Source organism: Eulemur rufifrons, chromosome 2, assembly GCF_041146395.1.
Source record: "Eulemur rufifrons isolate Redbay chromosome 2, OSU_ERuf_1, whole genome shotgun sequence".
NCBI classification, from domain to species: domain Eukaryota; kingdom Metazoa; phylum Chordata; class Mammalia; order Primates; family Lemuridae; genus Eulemur; species Eulemur rufifrons.
The window spans coordinates 115963452-115985917 of NC_090984.1; the positions used below are offsets into that span (position 1 = coordinate 115963452).

Sequence of the window (22466 nt, forward strand, 5' to 3'; positions counted from 1 at the left end):
TGGGATGGTTTTTTACGCCAGGCCCTGCATTGATCAGACCTGCATTTTTCCTAACTCATCACTCAGAGCTGTGAGGGCAGCTCTGGCTTTGCCTCCCCTGCTGGCTGGGAGCCCAGGGGCACCTGCTCAGCAAACAGTGTGCTGCTGCAGAGGGAGCTGTCCCTGTAGAACATGTGCAGACGGGGGGTCCAGGGAGTATCTGGGGGACAGTTATGGTCCCTCTGGCTAATCAAGACAGTGCAGACTGAAGCCTCCTCCTTAGCTCTAAGCTCACTCCGGGAAAAGCCCAGGAAGATCCACCGAGGCAGCTCCACACGCCCCATGGATCACAATCGCTGCAACCCTCTGGGGCAATTTGGAGGCTGCCAGGGGCAGCAGCAGGAGGGCCGGAGCCCCCACCCGCAGCCATGCCTGACCTGTGCCACAGCGAGAAGGCTCGCACTGCTCTCCTGAGGAAGCCGCTCGACAGGCCAGAGGCCCCTGCGGTTCCCGAGCACCTCACCCACGAGGGCAGGGTCTGTACACCGATACCCAAATCTCAGACGGAGCCGCGGCGGCACCAGGCTACTGGCTCTGCGTGAACCTTGGAACAGAAAAACAACGGAATCATCCCAACTGAGTCTCCACGCCAAGCCGTTCTGAGGCCGATCCAAAAAAAAAAAAAAAAAAAAGAAACAACAACCCTCAAACAAACTTGGGGTGAATGTTTCTAAGACAACCAGCTTTAATGATGTGCAATAGGCCCAGGCCCACACCCCCAGGCCCCACGGGGCAGCCAGAAGCAAGCACAGCCTCGGGGCGCTGGGAATTCCTGCCCTCCCTGGGGCCACAGGCCTAATGGAAGCAGCCCACGGCCAGTGCTTTAGGGCTGTCAGAAACTCACTTTCTCCACCCACACAGCCCCAAAACACTCCCTCCAGGGACCCAACATCGCTTTTGGAGAAGGCCCTTCAAGCAGAGCCCCTTCTGGGGCCAACAAGCTCTCCTCTGCTCCTCTGCTCACAAGATGTGGGAACCCAGGCCCGGGCTCTGCCTCCTGCCTTTGGCTGCAGCACCCCTGTCCTGCCCACTCCCGGGCCACACCCATGCCGCCCCCTTGCTAAAGTCTGGAGAATAAAAATCAAAACAAGAATCTAGGCCGGGCGCGGTGGCTCACGCCTGTAATCCTAGCACTCTGGGAGGCTGAGGTGGGCGGATCGTTTGAGCTCAGGAGTTCGAGACCAGCCTGAGCAAGAGCGAGACCCCATCTCTACTAAAAATAGAAAGAAATTATATATGGACAGCTAAAAATATATATAGAAAAAATTAGCCGGGCATGGTGGTGCATGCCTGTAGTCCCAGCTACTCGGGAGGCTGAGACAGGAGGATCCCTTGAGCTCAGGAGTTTGAGGTTGCTGTGAGCTAGGCTGACGCCACGGCACTCACTCTAGCCTGGGCAATAGAGAGAGACTCTGTCTCAAAAAAAAAAAAAAAAAAAAAAAAAAAAAAAAAGAATCTGAAGACAATGGGCACGACCAAGGTCAGGTATCAACCTTCCTGAGGCTGTGCAGTCGGGCTCTGAACTTGCATCTCTCCCATCTCATGGCAGGGGCGTTGGCCGGTCAGGGCTGGCAGCATGGGTGTCCCTCACCTCTGTGTGTCTGGGTCCCTCCCCACGCCAGCCCCTCCCCATCTCCTCTCTTCCTGGGGCCTCTGGAAAGTGCAGCCTGGCACCCATTTCTCCAAACGATTGTTCTCTTCACAAAGGAGGAAACTTCCTGGCCTTATCAGATACCCCACCTCTTACTGAAGCACAGACTGCAACGAACATTTATCCCAAAATAACCCATGCTGGAAGGTTACTGTGAGGTCACTGCAGCCAGACCCCCACCTGCCCTGGGCTGTGGGCTGTGTGTGTGTCTGGGGGGCGAGGTGGGGGGATGGGAATCATCCCCCTTAGGGGGCAGTTGTTCCACCACACTCTGCCCAGGCCAGCTGGGAGCTGCGGTCCTTTCTCGAGGAAGAGGTAACAGCAGCAGGAGTGGCTGCAGGTGCTCCACAAGCAATGGGCGCTTTCACACACATGACCATTTACTCCTCGCTATCTGCCGACCGAGGAGGAAGGAACTGCCACACCCTCACGGTAACAGGACACCAAGGTTCAGGGGATCACGTGGCTCCTCGGTTTTGCAGGGGGCTCTGCCTCCCGGGCAGTTTGCCCCCCGAGTCCTCTGTCCCATCCGTCAGGCAGGGAGAGCAAGCTCTCGCAGGCTCAGATGCACCTCGACCACTTTCAAGTTGAGTCTGAGCAAGCTGCCACCTGCCTGCACCTGTTTCCTCATCCACACAACAGGAATAATCACACCTTATTGTTCCCGGGAGCACATGAGTCAGCATTCACACAGCGCTTTCCAGCAGGGCCTGGGACACAGGAACTGCTCTGCAAATGCCTTCTGCTGTAGTAACAATGGCTATCACTGCACATCACCCAGCCTTCCCAGACGCACCCCTCAACAGTGTCTGCAAGGCCACCTGCCCCTCGCTGGACTCAGCAGGAGAAGCACCATTCAAGCTTAGCTGTGCTTCCCAGAGAATGTCCCCGAGGGCCCCGCAGGCATGGGGAGGCCTCCTGGAGGAGACAGGGAACTGGGGATGAGGCAGGCATGGACAGCTCGGGGGGGAAAGTCGCTGCTCCACTTGAGAGCAGCTGGGGCTGCACCCCAGGAGGAGACGGAAGAGCCAGCCCCTGCGGGAATGGGCAGCAGGCTGCCCGAGAAAGTCAAGACCGAACCCTGGCTCTTCCGGTCTCTGTGGGCAAGCTTCCGAGCCTTGGTTTCCCGGTTATAAAAGAAGGCTGGGGAGTCCTGGCCTGAGGGGTTGTGGGGACAGAATGCAGCCCATGGGTGAGCACTTAATCAGCCCAGTCCTGGTCCGGGGCAGGGCTCAATAAGGGTGCGTTTCCTGTCTCGTCCCCTGCTCTAACCCCAGCTTTCTCCTCCCGGTGTGGGCCGAGGTTTTCCTGTTACCAGCATCCATTTTACAAACAAGAAAACTGAGGTTCCACAAGGCCACAGAGGAGCCTGACCACGCCTTTCCCATGGCCACCAGCCCTGTGGAAGGAGACACTGCCCAGCAGGGGACAGGGCTTCAAGCCACTGGCAGGACAGAGGCCCCGGAGGGCACGACATGGGGACACCTCCTCCCAGCAGGGGAGGCCAGAAGCAGGCTGCACCTGCCTCTGGGGCCACTTCCAGGTGGGAAGCAGGGACCTGCAGCAGGGAGTTGGCCGAGCGACCAGGTGGGAACTGGGGGAAGTGTGGGAGCCGGGATGACCAAACATGGGGGGGGAATGCTGTCAGCAGGATGGCACTGTGTGACCAGGAGGACGAGGGCACCTCAGTTCTTATAAAAAAAGGCAGGAGGTCAACTCTGCAATTATCACACACATGCAAGCGCTAGCTCAAGCACCCCCCGTCCCACGAGGCAGGCCTGACAACAGCCACTATTTTTATTTCAGCTGCATTTTTCACTGATAATATGACTTTGTTTTTCATGACCTTCGAGCCACTTTCCAGAGGAAAGAATCACGTCCTTGTCCACAACGGAGAAAACACAGAGCTAGTCAGCAGCTGATGTGCAAACCCCAAGGCAGCGGGTGGGTCGCCCCGGGGTCAGGGCCTGGGAGGCTGCTGGGAAGCGGGACTCGGAGAGACACTCCCGCCGTGTGCGCAGAGCACACAGGGTCAGGGTAGCGAGCAGAGGGGGGTCTCCACCAGGGCAGGACTCAGGTCCAAGGCCCTGGGGGGTCCTCCTTCTCCAAGTGCAGCAGAAGGGCTCCATCCCTTGAGCTGACTCAGAGTGGCAGGGCAGGGCCGTGTGTGCCTACGCTTAGGACATGGAGGCCTGTCACATCCTGGTCCCCCGATCCTGAGCAGTAAACCATGTCTACACACCTGGGTGGCAGGGGGTGCCAATCATGCCCTGGTTCAGTCCCCACAGGAGCCCACATCTGCGGATGACACCTCAAGTCAGGTGCTACGGCTCCCAACACGCACACAGCCGTTCCTGGGTCTGCTCCCCACCCTCCACCCGCCACGGGTCCCGCGCCGAGGGCTGGGCAGTCCCCACTCACCTGGAATCTGTGCACCAGCTCCAGGGACTGGCTGTCGTTCTGGTCGGCTTCAAGGATGACATCGGTCAGCTTGTGGATGATGACGTCCAGGGGGCCCTGCTCCTCGATGGGCCGGCTCAGGTTCAGCTGCCGGGTGGGACACAGACAAAAGCAACAATTCAGCGCCTGGGCCCACAGGCCCTGAGCTACTGACCACTCCTGGCCCATCACCAGAAGACCCACGAGCCTCCGTGTAGCACCATGGGGGACAGGAGGCAGCTGACATGCACGAAAATACAGAACGAACAGGATGAGCCCTCTCAGACCCTACAACTCGGAAGTCCCCAGGGGCAGGCCCCACGTTCATACTTCTGCTCCCCAAGCCCCTTGCCACCCAGGACGCAGAAGACACACAAAAGGTGACAACCCACACAAGTGATGCTCAGAAATGACTTTATAGGGAAAGGATTTACTGAACACGTCCCATCTGCCCAACGACCTAGGGAAACTAGGGCTCAGAGAGGTTAAGTAAAACGACTGATGTCACACAGCCAGATCAGAACCGAGATCTATGCAGATACTTTTTCCACTAAAGTGCAGAAAGTCTCGGCAAAGCTGCAGCGTTGGCGAATCTGAGGGTTGCTGCTTCGACAGACCAGTAGCTTGCACTTCACAGAAACCTGGGCTCGTCGGCGCCCATAATCTGCTAAGCACTGCTCCCCTGCTCCGGTGGGGAATGTGTTTATTTTTTCAAGAGCACGAGGTTGGGAAGATCAGGCCCCAAGAGAGCCAGAGCCTCTGGCTGACAGACAGTCAGCATCACCTGACCCCAAGACAGGAGCACCTGCCAACAGCCGGGGCAGCATGACACCACGCTTCCTGACCCGCCAGATGTCTGCCGCCCGGCACACAGCCACCACCACCTGCCAGGCCAGTTCCTCAGAGGCAGCGGCGCCAGCCTGGCACCCGGCTGACCCCCTGCCAAAGCCTCAGCAGCGGCGGGAGGAGGCCTCGAGCCCCCTCCACGTGGGGCTCCCTCCAGGATATGAGGCTATTACAAAGTCGTTATTAAAGACATCACGATGACAGCTACAAATGACCACTTGAAGGAGGCACCGTGATCAAAACTTACATGTGTTTGTTTCATTTTATTTAACAACCACGACAGGAGGTGATTTTACAAATGAGCAAAGCGGAAAAAAAGAGACTTTTAAAACCTGCATAGGATCTCACAGCGGGAAGGCGGTAGAGCTAGGACACAAACTCAGACCCAAAGCTGCGCCTGTCATCCAGCCCCTCGCTGCACCCCCTTCCCCTGCTCTGCCCCGGAGGCTGTCTTCTAGGGCCACCTCGCCCAGCTGCCTTGTCTTCTGGTCGGCTCAGGCCAAGTGGAGGCCCCAGCAGAAGGCGGGAAAGGAAAAGAGAGGCCAGGGTGTGTGTCCCAACTGCTCTCACGCTCCCCCTCCGCCATCTCTACAGCTCCAGTTATGTTTTTGGTCCCCTAGTCCTCCCGGGCCTAGGGGTGGTGACAGCTCGCCACACTTGTTGGCACCGCAGTACTTTGTCTCTTGCTGGCTCCGCAGGGCCTGCCCACACCCTGTACATTCCCTTATTAAACTCTTCCAGTTAAGTCTGTGGAATGTGCCAGCCCTGTCCTGCCGATGTCCTTAACTCCTCTTTCTTATCGTCTGCCAGGAAAGATGTTAAGGGATCGCCCCTACAGAGAAAAAAAAAAATCCCTTAGACCTCACAATAGGAAAATACTAAAGCACGGTCTTCCCTCCCCATGGTGACCGGCCTATGTACAAAACCAAACCAACCCAGAACCAGGCCAGCTGGGAAGCTGCCCGCCTCCTGGGGCTCCTGGACGAGGACGGGAAAGGAGCACTTGCAAGGGTCTCCAGAGACCTGGGCCCTGTTCCTCCTCCAGGCAGGTCCAGGAGCCGGGGGTGACCCTCCCCCCTTCACAGACCAGGACATCGCCAGCCAGGAAGGAAAGTGACCAAGCAAGGCCATGCCGCCGGGGGTCTCCCAGCTGGGGCCCAGACGGACGCCATGTAGCAACACCTACGTGTCAGCCCCCTACTGAGCCACCAGCTGACCTAGGCTCATCCTTCCCCTGGGCCTCAGTTTCTCCTCTGGTAAAAAGAAGAAACTACAAGGGCCTCTCTGGCTCTATTCAGATTCCATATTACATTCCCATCCAACCCCTCTTCCCAGAAAAGGCTGAAGTTGGAAGCAAGGGAGAGAAGCCAGCGGGAAGGGGTGACACGGAACAGCAGGCTCCCAAATGAAGCTGCACACTCCAGCCATCCCCGCTGAAAGCCGCCACTCCTGTGACAGGCTCCACAAACAAGGGGCTGACATTTTCGTGCCAAGACGGCCAAAAACGGAGGGAACTGAGGCACGGGGCAATGCACCCTGCCACGGAAACCCACATCTCCAGGGAGCCCTCCAGGTCTCCTGCAGTGACAGGGACAGAAATCAGCACGAGGAGCTGTGGGACCCCTTAGGGTTGTGGAAGGAGGTGGGCAGAGGGGGTGCCCCTGGTGTCCTCGCCGGGCACTGGCCTGACGCCTGCAGCCTGACAACCGTGGGCTGTTTGGAAAATAAGCTCTGCTCGTCCCCAGCCGCTCTGCTGAAGGTAAACAGTGGAGTTCTGGAAACAGGCCACCTTCCATTGTGTACTTTCCAGCATTTTTATGCCAGTAAAACCCTTTCATGAGCACAGCAGCTTGGGTACACACGAGGCCGGCTGCTCTCCGGCACAGCCGCCCCTCGCGGCAGCATCTGCGCCGGGTGGGAGCGGGGCTGCTGGTGGCTCTAAAGGCTCTGACACCACTTTTTCTCAAGTGGCCAGATGAGCCTTGGCCGTGCTGAAGGGGCCAGTCCCCCTAAACTCACCTCAGAGGGGCTTCAGTCTCTCCCCCTGGCTGCAAAGGAGGAGACGGGCCTCAGGTATGGCCCCCACAAGGGCACCATGAGAGAAAGGGCCCAGCTCCCGAGACAGGGAACCCGAGAGGAGGGGACTCTGCAGGAGAGGGGACACAGGGAGGTGGTGGAAGGGGGGGATGCCACAGAGGCATGGTCTCCCGGATGGCATGGGGACAGGGACTTAGGTGTAAGTAAACTCATTTCCAGGTTGTCATTCTGTTTTTCAGACCACACTCTGTCCCCAGAAAAGAGAACATTCCCAGGGACTTCCTGAAGGGTCTGATTTGTCCCTCTCGGCAGTAGCAAGGGTGTCTCAATGAAAGAGCCACCCACTGTGGCCTGAGGAGGTCTGTGGGCACTCTGTTTCCAAGTCACGCCATCCTGTGCGGCCCGTACTAGATGCTGTGCTGTGCGGCGCTCCGAGTTCAGAATTCAGAGAAAACAAGGGGCCACTGTTTCCCTCGGGGACAGAGGCAGCGAGGCTTACTGGAGTGGGGGCAGGGCTGCAAGGAGAGGGGACAAAGGCCTGCAAACCCCAGTGGCCCAAGAGTCATCTTTGACTTCCAAAGCGATTAACCCAATCGTGCCCAGCACAGTAACCATGCTGAGCTCAGGCCTGATGCTATCCCCTCCCAGCACCTGCAGCGGGTGGGCAAGGCAGACATGCCTGGAAGCCCATCCTAGCTTAGCTGTTTCTGAGCTGGAGCAGGTCACTTAACTGTGCTGTGCCTCGGTTTCCCCATTCTTAAAATGAGGCTGCTATTAACTCTTCCCTATACGTCCTAGGACTATTGTGAGTCTCAGAGCAGAAGTTCAATCCTTGTTCACTCTTCTCAACTCCCCCCACCTTGAACGAGGAGAAGTAATGGCTCCCTCAGCTCACCTCTGTCCCCAGAACCCTTTGCACACCCCTCCAGGATTGCACCATAACTTGCGGTGATAAAGCCATTTCTTTAACCCACTGTCTCCACAGGACTTGGGGAAACTGTCTCCCACCCCATGCTGGGGGCTGCTCATCCTCTCTGGCCTTCGGAGTCCCCTGCTGCAGGATGCGTGGTCCTGTGTGATCGCGGAGGCCCAGGGCTGCTGGACAAAATCTACGACTCTCCCAATAGTTAGAGCAGGCTGCACTTGACTCCTAGGCTCAAAAGCTGCAACGGAAGCCAGGGTGGGAGCCAGACAGGTATAAGGACAGGACGGTGTGGCCACCACCCTCTCAGAACCTCAGTCTGCTCATGTTTAAAGCAGGAGGCCGCACTGTCCCAGCACCAGCATGCAGCTCGTGCACACTCGCTCGTGCCAGGCTCTGTTCTAAGCACGTTACAAGGATGGATTCATTCAATTCTCACAACAGTCTAAGACAGGGACCCAAGAGGGAGCCACAGAGTGTCTAAATAACGTGCTGGGGGCACCCAGCTCTGCATACCCAGCCGCTGAGTGCAGGCCACTCACTAAATGTCAGCTGTCGTATTTCCCAGCACTTCCTGTTCACATTATTACTGACCAGCAGAAACCTCCCTGACGTCGTGTCAATGACAGCACAGGAACGGGCCAGAATTTAAACTTTGCAAAACCTAGGTCACTTGTACTGGTTCTTGCTATACTCCTCAAGGTGTCTGTTGCCACACTAAAACTTACTGTCATTAGTAATGACAATCGGTGTTTATAAAGTTCTTTGGACCACATGCTATGCTAACAAGCACTGACCATACAGGGACACTCAGTCACAAAGAGGTTTAGTAACAAGCCCACGGCCATGGAGTTACAGCCACAAGAAATCTAGGTCTCCTGTCAAAGCCTGACAACTAACTGTACACCAAAAGCCTGGTGCAGAGATGCCTGGGGCTTTCCTTCCAGCCCCTTCTCCCTCAGTTCACCTTCATGAATCAAAAAGTTTTGTTGGCCAGGTGCGGTGGCTCACACCTATAATGCCAGCACTTTGGGAGGCCAAGGTGGAAGGATCACTTGAGGCCAGAAGTTTGAGACGAGCCTGGGCAACACAGTGAGACCCTATCTCTACAAAAAAATTTTCAAAATTAGCCGAGCATGGTGGCACACGCCTACAGTCCCAGCTACTCAGGATGCTGAAGCAGGAGGACTGCTTGAGCTCAGGAGTCCAAGTTTACAGTGAGCTACGATGACACCACTGTACTCCAGTGTGGGCAACAGAGGGAGACCCAGTCTTAAAAAAAAGTTTTGTCCCAACCAAGGGTGAGACAAAATGGCCCAGATAAAGGGCGAGAGGGCTGAAGTCTGATTTACTCCTCTGCACTCTCCACAATCTGAGGATCTGGGACAGAAATGCCATCGCCCAAGTGTACAGGCCTCTGGAGGCAGAAATCTCCAGAAGGAAATGTCAGCTCTGGGTGCCCCATGAACAGACTTCACGAGGGAGCTTGGCCTCAGAGGTATTTTTCAATGGGTGTGATTCCAAAGGAAGACTCAGAGAGAGGATAGGGCTTTTCCCTGGCAAGAGCAACTCTCACTCCCAAAGGAGCCCCAAGTGATCCTCAGAGAGGTCAAGCGCTGGAGGTCACTTAGGGTTGCCATGAAGACCAGCCAGCCAGGCCAAGGATGGTGCTGGCCAACCCAGCAGACTCTGCTCCAGACTGGGGAGGGGAGCTGTTGCAAATGCTCCCTGACACACTTCCCCAATTTCTCAGTAACGAGTTTCCAATTAGTAGGATAATGGGCAGAAACAGCAGGCGGGCAAAGGCACAAGAGTGGATAACCCTTCCAACTATAGAAGATGAGGGGCCAAGACAACTAAATGGCCTGAGGATGATGATGCCTTGCACCTTCAAGGTTCTGGGAATTTGCGACCCGACTTTATTACAAAGGCCATAAAAGTTCCACCTACTCACAGCTCCTTAAGAACAGGATTGACCTTGAGTTCTCAGGAGCTAAGAAAACCATGGCCTGCGCCCAGTGTTAGAGAGCAGGTCCAAGAGCACAGGAGGATAAACATCCACGCCCTCTGATCCAGCGAGCCCACTCACGGGACGCTGGCGGCTCTGGCCTGGGGAGATGCGCTGAAGCCATACTGACAGGAGAAAAGCCACGGATGCAGGTGTGAGAGCAGGGCACTGGCCAGGTAAGGAGTGCACACCCACCTCGGGGGCTACTCTAGAGCCACTGAGATGGCAACGAACACGTCTCAGTGGAGACAAGTGTGCTTGAATTACAACCATGTGGAAAAACATTTGCTGCGGAAAAGGCTGGAAAGGAAACACAGAACATGAAAATAGGAGGACTACGGGTACACTAGCCCCTTTTGTAGACACATGGCGGGACTGCACTTCCTGATCCCCTGGTGACCGGGCATGGTCATGTGACTCGTAGGGCCAATGAGCCACAAGAGAAAGTGGAACTTGTCACCGTCTGGGCAGAGCAAGCAAGAGTGAGGGTCTCCCAGCTCTCTGTTCCTTCTGGCACAGGACCTGTCACCTGCAAGACGGAGACTGCTCAGTTGTGGATCTTGGGGTGAACATGGTAAACACAGCCTCCGGCTGCCCCCTGCACATGTGGCACGAGGGAGGGGCAAGTCAAGGTTTCAAGCTCAGGTTTGGGGGCGGGGAGGCTGCTGACACAGATAACCTAGTCTGTTCTCACCGATGAAAGAGGTGGTCCTCCTACCCCAAGTTTTCCTTTTTCCACTGTTCAAACAAAGGCAGTGGGGAAGGGACACAGGGGAGAAAAGCAAATCAAAGCAAAAAGGCCCGACAGGTAACTGCAGGGTCGCGAGTGGGCTTTCTGGGGATTTTTTCAAGTTACAGTTTAGTATTTGGATGAAGGAGGGGAACAGGGATTTATCCTGTAAGGGGAAGATTATTTGTCCGATACCTTAGTTTCAGGAGGCAGGACCCTTGAACAGAGCAACACCCGGAACACGGCTGTTCTCCAGCATCCCAGAAAAGCCCGCCCAGCAGTCCCCTAAACCTGCCAGATCAGCTCCTAGGTCCTGTGCGTTTTGGCCAAGTTGCTTCGTCTCTGTTATTGTTCACGGCGGCACCCAAGACCCCAGAGCCAGAGCCGACGGGAACTAAGCCCTCCTTCTGTCACCCGGCACCGGTCTAGTCCTGTCCTGGGGAGAAAGTACAAATCTCAGGCTGGCAGAAAAAGAAAGAGGAGCATAAAAAGGGCCGGGAGATCTGGAACCACAAGGAGGGAAGCCCACAGCCACGTAACAAAGCCCTACTGCACTGTGTGTCCATGCATGCGTGTGCGTGCATGTGCGTGTGTGTGTGTACGTGCTGGGGGAGGGTGAGGAGGGTCCCACGTATGAATCTCCCGTCCCCAGGCCTAGAGGAGAAGCTCAGTGGGCTCTTGCCCTCGGCACACTCTCCTCCATGGGGGGCCAATTCTCTTCCTCCTGAGCCACCCCGAGCACAGAGGTGTCCCTTCCCAGGCAAAAGGGTGCCGAGGGGTCAGAGGGCAGGGCTGAGCCTCCAGCCACGCAGCCCAGGGAGGGCACATCCCTCACCTCCCTAAGCCTGCTTCTTTGCCTGCAGAGAGTCATGAGCACAACACGAGGGGACAGGCATCGATCACTCCCTCGTGGACAGAGCTGAGCCACACTCCGGGTGTCAGCACGCAGGACCTTCTACACATGAGGCTGGATTTTCTCTAACCTTGATGCAAGCCCTTCTTGCCTTGTTTGGCCCTCTGCCAGCATGACCCTAACTGTTACCTCCATCAGAACGTCCAGGACTCCTACCACATCCCAGGTGTTGAACTGGGCAAGTGAGATACATTATTTCACCCAACCTTTGTATGTCCTTAGGGGGCAGGGGGAGCTGTTACCACTTCACAGATGAGGCAAGGAAAGTTCTGGCCGAACAACCGGATTGAAGTGGTGTAACCAGAGAGTGGGGGAAACAGTCTTCCCCCACACCCCAGGTGCCTGTGGCTCCAGGACAGGTTCCTAAGCCCTCTGCTGTCATTAGGACAGGGAGCAGACCCACGACACAGCCAGCTGGACATCTCCCCTGAGGTGACAGGGAGTGGGGCTAGGGTGGCTACGGTGTGGTCAGAGATGAGGTCTGAGGGGCCAGAGACAGGAGAGCATCTGCCTGGGAGCACCGCAGGCACAGGGCCCCCAGCCTGGTCCCGCCAATAGCTGCAAGAGAAGGGGGCGAGTCTGAAGTCCCAGCTGGTGGGACCGCGGCTTGCAACCGGAACACCACCTCCTGAAAACCACCCGTGTCGGGAAGCACGGCAGGTGCAGAAGCATCGCTGACCGTGTCCAGGGCCGGGAACCTGGGTCTCTCCATCCCGCTGGCTGCCGACACAGCACGACGCTGTCGGCCCGGCGGGAGCTCTCCAGGCGGAAGGGCCTGGCATGAGCACCACCCAGCATGCAAGGGCAGGACGAGGGCACCCACGGCACGCGGGGATCAGGCCTGCTCAACGCCTCCCACACTGCTGTCTTCTCACTGTACTTGCCGTGGCTCACACGGTGGCTCTCTGTAATTCAAATGTATCAATATTTGCATGTTTTGATTCTGGATGCCCAAGATGATTATTTAAATTATCCCATGGTTTTAGCAAGTATTAGTACATTTTCAATTTCAGTTGTATAATTAACTTGGGTCCATCTGGAATTTATTTTGGTGGGAGATAGGAGGTGTGCGTTTATGTATATTTTCTTCCAGATGGACACTCAATTATCTCAGTACCATTTATTTATCCATCTTTTACCCACTGTTTTGAAATGCCACTATTTTCATACCTCCCACATTTATTTTGATTTCTTTTGGGACTCTATTAATTTATCTTGTAACAATACCACATTGGTTTTGTTTTCTTTTTTTCCACATTGTTTTAATTACAATAACGTTATGATACAGTTTAATACCTAGAAAAGCTACTTCCCCCCTTTTTCATAATCTTCCTGACCAGTCACACTTGTTTATTTTTTTCTGCACATCCTTTAGGATAGGACTGGGACCAGCAATGAGTTATATTTATAGATGAATTTAGGGAAAACCCCATGGTGTGGTGTTGAATCTTCTTAACCAGGAACACGGCATATTACATTTGCAGCTCATATCACAAATGGCTAATTTCTTACATATGATAACCTCCTACAAATTGATTTTTTTAAAAAAGACAAACTAATACCCTAGGAAATATATACAAATGGCTCCCAATATATAAACATTACAAAATGCTCAATCTCAGTCATACAACAAATACAAATCAGAACTACATTAAGATACCATTTTTCATATACCAGATTGGCTCAAGTCTAGAGGCTGACAACACACCGACTGGCCAGGGTGTGGGGCAACAGGCCTCGCACACAGGCTAGGAGGATGCGAATGTGAAGCATCTCACCAGGGCGCAAGCTGGTAATATCCAGCACGGTGTTAAATGCACACATCTTCCTTGTTCAGGAGTTCCACTTCCAGAAACTGATCCCACAGGTGAGCTCATATACATAAGCACGAGGTTAGACACTGCTGCAGAAATGTTTGCAATCACCAAAAATAAATAAAGTCTATCAAGAAGGGACTGAATCACTTATGGTAATCCACATGGTGGAAGACCATGTAGCCACACAGAAAAACCAGAAAGTGCTCTCCGTACTGCTATAGTCACTGATATAGGTTCTTGGAACCTTTGACTTTAAGCAAAACAATGAAACAACTTACAGCAGGTCCTTAGATGATTTTTTTCCCCTCAATGTTGTTTCAGTATAATGTAAAAATTGGTTTCATTATACATTGTTTGGCTTAAAATAGAAGTTTCCAAGAACTGACCTCAAGTGAGGTCTTACGATACATGCACAGAGTATCTCAGAGTGTTCACAAGAAACTGATCAGATGGCAGCCTCCATGGAGAGAGGCCCAGGGACTCGCGGGAGCAGGGGACGAGGGAGACTTCCCATCGTCTGCTCCTTGCAAGTTCAAACCAGTGAAATGTCTTACTTAATGTTTTTAAATTACGAAGTGAGCAGTATGTAGGAAGAGTACACATTTGAAGTCAGATGGGCTTGGGTTCAAGTCCAGCCAATATCAAATGTGCATTGAGCACCTACTGTGTACCATGCCTGCCTGGCTCTAAGCACATCACATGAATTATCTCATTCAATCCTCACAACGACCCTGTAAGGCAGGGATGAGTATTATTCCCACTGCACAGATGAGAACACCAAGGCAACTTGCCCCATTCACACAGCTAATAAGGGAGGAACTGGGGCAGTGGGCCAGGTAGGCAGACTCCCAGCTGGACAGCTGGAGACAAGATGCCCAAAGACAGAAACACTTCTACAAACGTGTGCACGCGCCTCTCACAACTAACTGTGTGGGTCTCAGAGCATGTACACTGGGTGCAATGGAATCGCCAACGGAAACCAGAAATGATTTTCATGGCTGTCCCGCTGGTGCCCCTCCCCGTCAACTCACATATGTGACACCCTCTTTCTCAGCCAGGGCCGCCTGACCTGCCTGCTTTGGCTGAGCGCAGCGCGGGGCTCACTGAAAAACCCTCTCCTCTCGCAGCGCAGGTGTCAGAGCCAGGGGGTCCTGGATCTCCTCTCTCCACCTCTGGTCAGAGTTTTCAGGGCTGTGCCAGTCACCTAGAGAGCAGTGGGAGGAAAAGGGGCTGGTCCCTGGCTTTCGGCAACGCGAGGATGTGAGCGGGACCCTGCAGTGCCACGGGCCCAGCACCCGCCGGCTCCAGGAGACCCAGAGACTGCTCAGCCCCAGCCCAGCTCCCCTGCACATGCGTTGGAGCCACGTGACACGTTCTGGCCAGTGGAATATGGGAAAGAAGTAACGGTTACTTCTAGGCCAAGACAGGTGCAGTGTCTAAGGACCACAGTGCCTTCCCCAGACCTCATCCGGGTGGTGAAAGAGGCGGACTCTGGGATGACAGAGTAATACCACGGAGGGAACCCGTGGGGAGTCACTGTGGGGAGAGACCACCAGTCTCCACTAGACTGTGACATCAAAAAGCAGCAAAACCACGCAGCTACTGGGGCAGTTCATTATAGCAGCTGAGCTTGGCCTATGCTATTGAGCACACCCGCCATGGAAGTCTCTCCCCAGGGATCTCTCACTGGGAGCCCTATGCCAAAGATGGCCTTAGGACTCAGGTCTGCAGTACTGGGAGCAATGGCAGAGGGCAGGTGGCTATGGGTACCCGCTTTGATCCTGTTTCCTCATCTGTGCAGTGGAGCCAATGACACCTGCCTCCAGTGTTAGGCAAGACAGTGTTGGTAAAGCCCCAGCCCCGAGCCTGGCCCAGAGCAGGCTCCATCACCCTGCGCAGGAGGTCAGCTCTCCCTGCCTGGAGCTTCCCTGCCCTCGGTCCCTCCAGAACCTCATCCACAGTTCTTGTCGGGTTCTCTACCTCCGATGCCAAACAGCAACTATCTTTCAGGTTCAGATTCGACACTTCTAAGCACTCGGGGTCCCAGGCATGATGCGGGGGCCGTCACTCACACTTGCAACACTTTACTGACTCCTCACCGTGGTCACCTAGCTCAGAGGTGAGGACAGAGAGGCCCGAGCGGCCCAGCCTGTCCAAGCTCACACCACTGGTGAGCTCCAGAAAAAGAGTTCCCCTGGCCTGGCCTGTGCCCCCTCGTCGAGGTCAGGGACTGTGTCCTGCTCCTCCCTGTGGCCCGGGTGGGCTGGCGCAGCGCCCAGGTGTGCCAGGGACCAGCAAACAGGAGCTGAATTGATTCCCGAGGCTGGAGAGACTCGTGCCACCCAGACATCCACCCCCCCACGCAATAATTATTGGGCACTTACACAACCACCCCTCCAAGTAAATGTTACTTCATTTTGCATTGAGAAAGCGAAGACACAGAGAGGTTAGGTAACCGGTAAAAGGTCACTGCCACTAAGGGACAGGCTGTATTTTTTGACCACAAACTTATCCAGTGCCTTCCCTACAGCCACCACCTCACCTGCCTTTGGCACACTCCCCCCACCCTGGGACCCCCGAACTTAGTCATGCTGTGTTGGGCTCCGGAGGGGTGCTCCACAGTGCTCACCCAAGATGCTCCCAAAGAATTCTGCAAAAGCCCCAAGTGTCCCAGAAATAAGCCGCAGACACTCTGGGCCTGGCAGGGTAAGAAAAATCAAGGAGTCTCTGGGCAATAGAGCATGCGAGGACACTCGAGCCACCCAGCTTCAGCCCTGGGATATGCACCTTGCAGAGAGGACACAAGAGCCATGGGAGTCTCAGAGGCCCAGAGGCTTCCCAGCAGCCCTCAGCCAGGCTGGTGGGCCACAGTCCCTGGTGGCCAACGACGCCACGGCTCCAACAGCAAGTGCAGAGGAGGCAGAGGAAGCAGTGCCTGGCCACTGGCACAGGTGCCTGGGCCTGACTCCTGCCCTCCCAAGGAGACCATGAGCAACCGGAAGGCCCCTGCCTCTGGGTGTCCATCTAGAGCTGAGAAGAATGAGGACTGACCAGTCACCAGACACTGACCCTTCCAGGTCCAAGGGGGTGGACAAGGAAAGGGCAAGAGAGTGAGCGGCTGACAGTCCCCAACAGACCAGCTTCACTCACCACGCTGGACTGTCCCAAAGCTGACCTCCCGTGCTGCGGCGAGGTATGCACACCTGGCCAGACACCCAGCTGCCCTCTCTCCCTGCACTTCCCCAGAGGACTTCGGACAGAGGACTTTGACTGACCTGGATCCCAACTTCCCTCCCAGACGGTCAGCTTGGAGTTGGTGCCAGGGGCATGCTGCGTCCCCATCCAGGTGATTGCAAACTTGGGGACGGAGGAGTGAGAGAGCAGTACCCCAGGGGCCACGGGCGAACACTTACATTCAAGATGCACAAGAGCATGTGCAGAAACAAAATGAGGTGACGTGGCCCACTTGACGAACTCTGAAAACAGCGAGAGTGCAACAGCAGCAACCATTCTCACTTCTGCCCTCAGCCAACGTGAGTAACAGCAGCTACGGCTGCTCAGGGAATAACACACAAAAGCCTGCTCTTCACTCTCCTCAGTTCTTCCCGAAACCTCCGTCTGTGTGAGTGACAGACAGGACAACGGAAGTACCTGCTTCACAGGGCCGTGCTGTCATTCGCTGGCCCACTCACACGTTCACTAGTAGCTGTACGTGAGCGGCTTTGTGCGTGTGCTGCTCAGGCACTGAAGACACAGCGTGAAGGCGACTGCCAGGCCCTGTTCCCAGACCTCGTCCTCACACCCAGTGCAGGGAGACAGGCCATAAATGAGTCAATAAAACAACTGCAGGTGGCCATCAGCGGTGGCAACATCAATGAAGCGCACAGTGCACAAAGCGGGAGTGGTCAGAGAAGGGCCGCAAGGGCTGAACTGTGCCCTCCCCCCCCAAAAAAACACTGAAAAATGCTTGTTGCAGTCCTAACCCCCAGTAGCTCAGAACATGACCTTATTTGGAAATGGGGTCGTTGCAGATGTAATTAATTAAGATGAGGTCATGCTGGAGTAGAGTGGGCCCCTGTCCAATATGACTTGTAACCTGATTAAAAGGGGGAAATTTGGACAGAGACAGCACGCAGGGAGCACACTGCGTGAGGACGCAGGCAGAGATCAGGGTGACGCTGCGCAGGACAAGGAATGCCAGAGACGGCTGGCACAGCCCCAGAAGCTGGGAGAGGCCTGGAACACACCCTCCCTCGTGGTCTCAGAAGAAACCAATCCTGCCAACACCTTGATCTCAGACTTCTTGTCTCCTGAACTATGGGACAATAAGTTTCTGTTGTTTAAGCCAGCGGTTCGTGGTACTCAGTTACAGCAGCCCTAGCAGACCAAATCAAGGCCTCTGTAGGGAAGACCAGATGAGCGGGACCAGGAGAGATGGGGGGAGGTGTTCCGAGCGCAGGGGAAGGCAGCAGGGGCCCCCTGAGCAGAGGATGCCAGTGTGGGTGCAGGGTAGGGGGACAAGGACGTGGGGGCAGGCTGTGCAGAGCCTCAAAGGGCATGACCAGGAGCCAGCGTTCCCAGAGAGCTGGGAAGCCTGCAGAAGGCTGGGGAGGGGGTCTGATGCTCTCCGCTCCCTTTGAAGCTCCTGCTCTGGAAGTTAAATCAGTTAATATGCGAGGCATCAGCACCTTGCCTGGTACAAGCTGCAAGTGCTTAATACATGGCAGTTGTTGTTTTTATGGCCCCATAGAACACGGGCCGTAAGAACTTCGGAAACCATGATGCTTTGAGGAGAGCAGCAGGCCATGGGTCAGGAGCCTGGCACTGACCCGCCGAGGGTCATGCACAGCGGCGGGGGGGGGGGGGGGGGTTAAGGGGTGACACGGAGCCATCATTTTCCTTCTTTGGAACCTGGGGCTCTGGGCTTTAAAAGGAGGGCCCCAGACCCTGCCGAGCCCTCCAGCTCTGGCTCTGAGAGCTGGTGGTGTGAGAACGTTCCCAACTGGGATCCCACTTCAAGTTCCCGAACTTCCCCCTGCCCAGCCCTGCGATGTTTTCTTCCTGCTGACAACAACAAACATATCTCAATGTCTCCTTTATCACCATGTTCCTCCCAGAATGGCAATTGGCAGCCGCAGCCACAAGTGGCTAAGAACTCTCCAAGCCAAAAATACTCTGTGCATCCTTTTTAACTAAGGAAAGAAAACTTCTGAGTCGAATTTCTACAAAGCCTGCATAGATTATTTCTTAAGCTCTGAAGCAGTATTTTTTCTATATTCTTTTCTTTCCAGTCCAAAGAGAACATTCCTTGAGGCAGTTTCAAAACTGGTATTTGATGTAATATTAATGAAAGAGTATTTTAAAAAATTTTAAAAAGATCGCATGCAAAAGAGAAGTTCCGTACTCCGAAATCATTTGCAAAGATGCCAGGTTGTGTCACGTTAAACAGGAGTTTTGTTGCAGGACTTCTCAGGTACCTTCATATGTTTTTGTGCACCGGAGATTGGGAGAGAGGGAAGAAGCTGATGCGATGAAACCCTTTCCTACTCGCAAGAACCCCAGAAAATAATGTCAGGTCACAGAAATTTAGAGACCAGAATGACCCACATCTGACCTATGGCCACTCTTCAGCGGGAGGAAGTCCCCGTGGACCATGTACGTGCCATTCTGGGAGGGGCAGTATGATGCCTTTGAATATCCTCTGATTAGCCATGCCCTCGAGGATGCCTGTCCACCCAGCTCTAGCTGTGACCTTGGTGAGTTGCAGAGACTCATGATGGGGCGATTGTATTCTACAGACTTTGAGCAGCTGCTTTGAAGCTTGGGGCAGCGATGACAAAGGCCAGCATGGATCGTGTACCCTCGAAGCCAGCCCTTCTCTCTGGGGGGTACAACTGGGGCCTTCAGAGAAGGGCCCGGTGGGCTTCCCTGAGCAGCAGCTGTGAGCTGCTGAGAAGGCCTAAACAGAGAGACGCCCAGAGAGACTCAGAGTGAAAGCAGATCCGTGCAAACGCCCTGCCCAGGCTTGAGAAAGGTGCGAGCCTGGGGCTTTCCCAGGGTCTACAAATGAAATCAGCACATTCAAATCTGCTGGGTCCCAGGTTTTGCTCTGAGGCCTGTGACTAGGTGGAATCATTATTACTGTGATCCTACAGGCAATAGTCGGACCCGAGGGCCATCTCAACCAGGCCTGGGGAGCAGGGACAGACTAGGGGGGTTTCCTGGAGGGGCGATGTCCAGTTAGACTGTGCATTGACACAGCTGTGCCTACAAGCGACTCTGAGGACGACCACCGTTTAACCTGTGAGCCTTGGCCTCCTTAGCTGTGAGGAGGAGGAGGGTGGAGTAAGGAGAGCTCACTGTGTGGGTCGCCGGCCTCGTCACAGCTCCTTTGCTCATCAGAGCAGGAGCCTTCCTCGCAGGCCCAGGGCAGCTCACTCCCTCAAACGTTCCGTGCCGGGCTGGGCATCACAACCAGGGTCTAGAGAGAAACTGATGCATAATCAGTAGACAGTAACCACCCTGGGAGCGAGGACCCGAGGGCAGGACTGTCAGAGGCACAGTAGGGGCCTGGGGTGCAGGAAACCAGAGAGCGCAAGCTTTGTCACGGGCTTCCTCACGGAGGCGGCGGTGTCAGGGCCAGTCCTTTGAAGACGAGGTCAGACAAGAGCTAGGAGGTGTGTGTCTGAGCAAAAGGGGGTGAACTGCCGGGACAGAGGAGCAAGAAAAGCTAGGGAGGGAGCGACGCACACACCCAGGGGCTTGCAGGGCCTCAGGAGCCAGTGGTTTGTCATGGAAGGGAATGGCACGTGCACATGCATGCGTGTGTGGGGGGGCACGGGAGGGCTCCGGGACGCACAGGGCTGGGTGGATGCAGAGGTCCATAGGGCAGTGATGGGGGAGCGGCAGAGGCAGGAAGACACAGCAAAGGCAGGAATACACGGTGACTTTGAGGCCAGGGACACATATAGGACCTGTGACAGTCGAGGGGTAGGGGTGGGACACTGGTCAGTGGCCTTTCTCCAAAACCAGGAATGGGAGAGGAAGAGTGGGCTCTGATGCCAGGCCCCAGCCCCCACCAGAAGGGTGAGCCCCGAGAACAGGCTCCCGCTTTCCAGCAGGTCCCTCCTAACTCCTGACCCACGCTGTCCTCCCAGCTGCCCTCCCCCAGCATCCTGACCCCCAGCACAGCGCCTAATGGACTGGGAGGTGGCTTCAGGCACACAGCAACGGCTGGTTCCTATGGCAACCACCTCCCTCTCTCTGCAGGAATGGGAAGACTCTTGGGAAAACTCACTCCAACCAAAGGCAAAGCCACTGGGTTCATGGGGATGCAAAGTAGCTCCCAAGTTTCTGACGCAGAAATCTCTCTTTCCCTCTGAGATACTGTAGGCCTCCTCAGAGGGCAACTCCAGCCCCTCTGCCCAGGCCACACCTGACTCATTCATCTGCTTTTCCAGAGCCTGCCCCTGCAATGAAAGTGGGGGATGGGCTCAGTCGCAGCCGACCTGGGCCGGGAAGATGTTTGCTTGCTCCCCTCTAGAGGGCAGGGCCCATCTGGTCGCCCAGATGCTCCCCCCCGACCTTACACAGCCTCCATGAGGTGGGGACTCAGTGAATGTCTGTGGCTGGCTGAGCAGACACATAATGACCTACCAAGCGAGGGTCAAGTCAGACACTGAGATGGGAACCGCAGCAGTGAGCTCCCTGGGTGGGGGAGCAAGTCTCGTCGGCATCAGAGAAGCCTGGCATGGCTCCAGCATACACAGGCAGTGGGCAGCCCAGTACCCCGGGGCCAACGCCCTGTGTGTGCCCTGACTGCTGGGCCCAGGCTTCAGTGGTTCCCTCCATCTGAGGTCCCGGCCCTCCCAGCACCCCCATCACCTCTTGCCTGGCGGACCTTCCCTACTCCCGCCCCACCCTGGGCAGCACTGATGGGCCTGGCCCTGGGACCCCCACAGGCGATAAGCCAGTCCTCCGGCACGCACATACCTCCTTCTCTGGGTCCTCCCTCTTCTCCACTGGGCTCTACGGACTCCAGGACAATGGTGTGCTCTCCTCTGCCCATCATCCCCTTTAAAACAAACAGCTGAGCTCACTTGGGCCCTCACCTCACCAGGCCGTCGATCTCCGATCTCCAGGACTGTGGTCACATCAGATTGCAGACATTCCTTCGACACAGAAACCAAGCACTCCCTGCGTACCTGACGCCATGCCTGGGCCGCAGGAAGCACTCTCCGGGGCAGGCACAGCTGGCCATCCAGGCAGTGAGGCAAGATAAAATAGGGGCTCTTCCAGAATGATCTGAAAGAGTGTGGTGGGGCCCAAAGGAGGCAGTTATTCATGCCGGGGGGCGAAGCAGCCAGTGCAGGGGAGGTGCATGCAGCAGAGCTGAGCCTTGAAGGATGTGGGCCACCTCCTCCATCTCCCATCTCTGCACACATACAGCAGGGAGCCCCAAATCAGCAGGGCAGACCAATGCACTACGGGAATTCTGTACTGAGAAGCCAAGGGAAATGGGAGGTCAACAGCCGGCCAAAGAGGCAGCGTTGCCTAGGAAACGGGACTGTCACAAGGGAGGGGACTCAGGGCCACAGAAACCCAGACAGCTGTTGCCGACGCTGGCGGGTGGGAGGCAGTGGGTCTAACAGGCACTGCAGTGAGGTCCGGGATGGTAACAACCACGGCTGCCCGGTGACTGGCGCCCAGCAGCGCTGCACACAGCTATCTAACCCTCCTGGGTCTGAGGACACAGCAGAGGCAGGATTCAACCAGCCCCCAGCAGGCCTGCACCAGAGCCTCCCTCTTCAGTTACTGGCCCTGTCACTTCCCAAAAGAAACCGGCCGACAGGGGCCCCTGAAAGTCAGGACCATGAGCCTGGCCTGGCAGTGTCCGCAGGTGGTGGGCCTGGACATTCTGGATGAGGCTGGCGGAAGGGGGTACATGATGCCAAGTGGCCACCTCTTCCCAGCTTGGCTCGAGCACTTGGATGACTAATTCTCAGTTTTCTCACTCCCAAGGAGCACCCGTAGAGAGGATGGTAACAGGCAACAGGGGCTGCTC

The 22466-nt window shown here is 55.6% G+C and overlaps 1 protein-coding gene across 2 annotated transcripts in view; it reads right to left on the reverse strand.

The window, feature by feature from the left end:
• Positions 1-22466, reverse strand: part of ITPK1 (inositol-tetrakisphosphate 1-kinase) — a 160200-nt gene that overhangs the window by 62882 nt on the left and 74852 nt on the right. For both annotated transcript variants that reach the window (XM_069465245.1, XM_069465244.1), the window contains exon 3: positions 4112-4237. In XM_069465245.1, coding sequence (XP_069321346.1) covers positions 4112-4237 — 126 coding nt within the window. The remainder of the gene's footprint in view (positions 1-4111; positions 4238-22466) is intronic.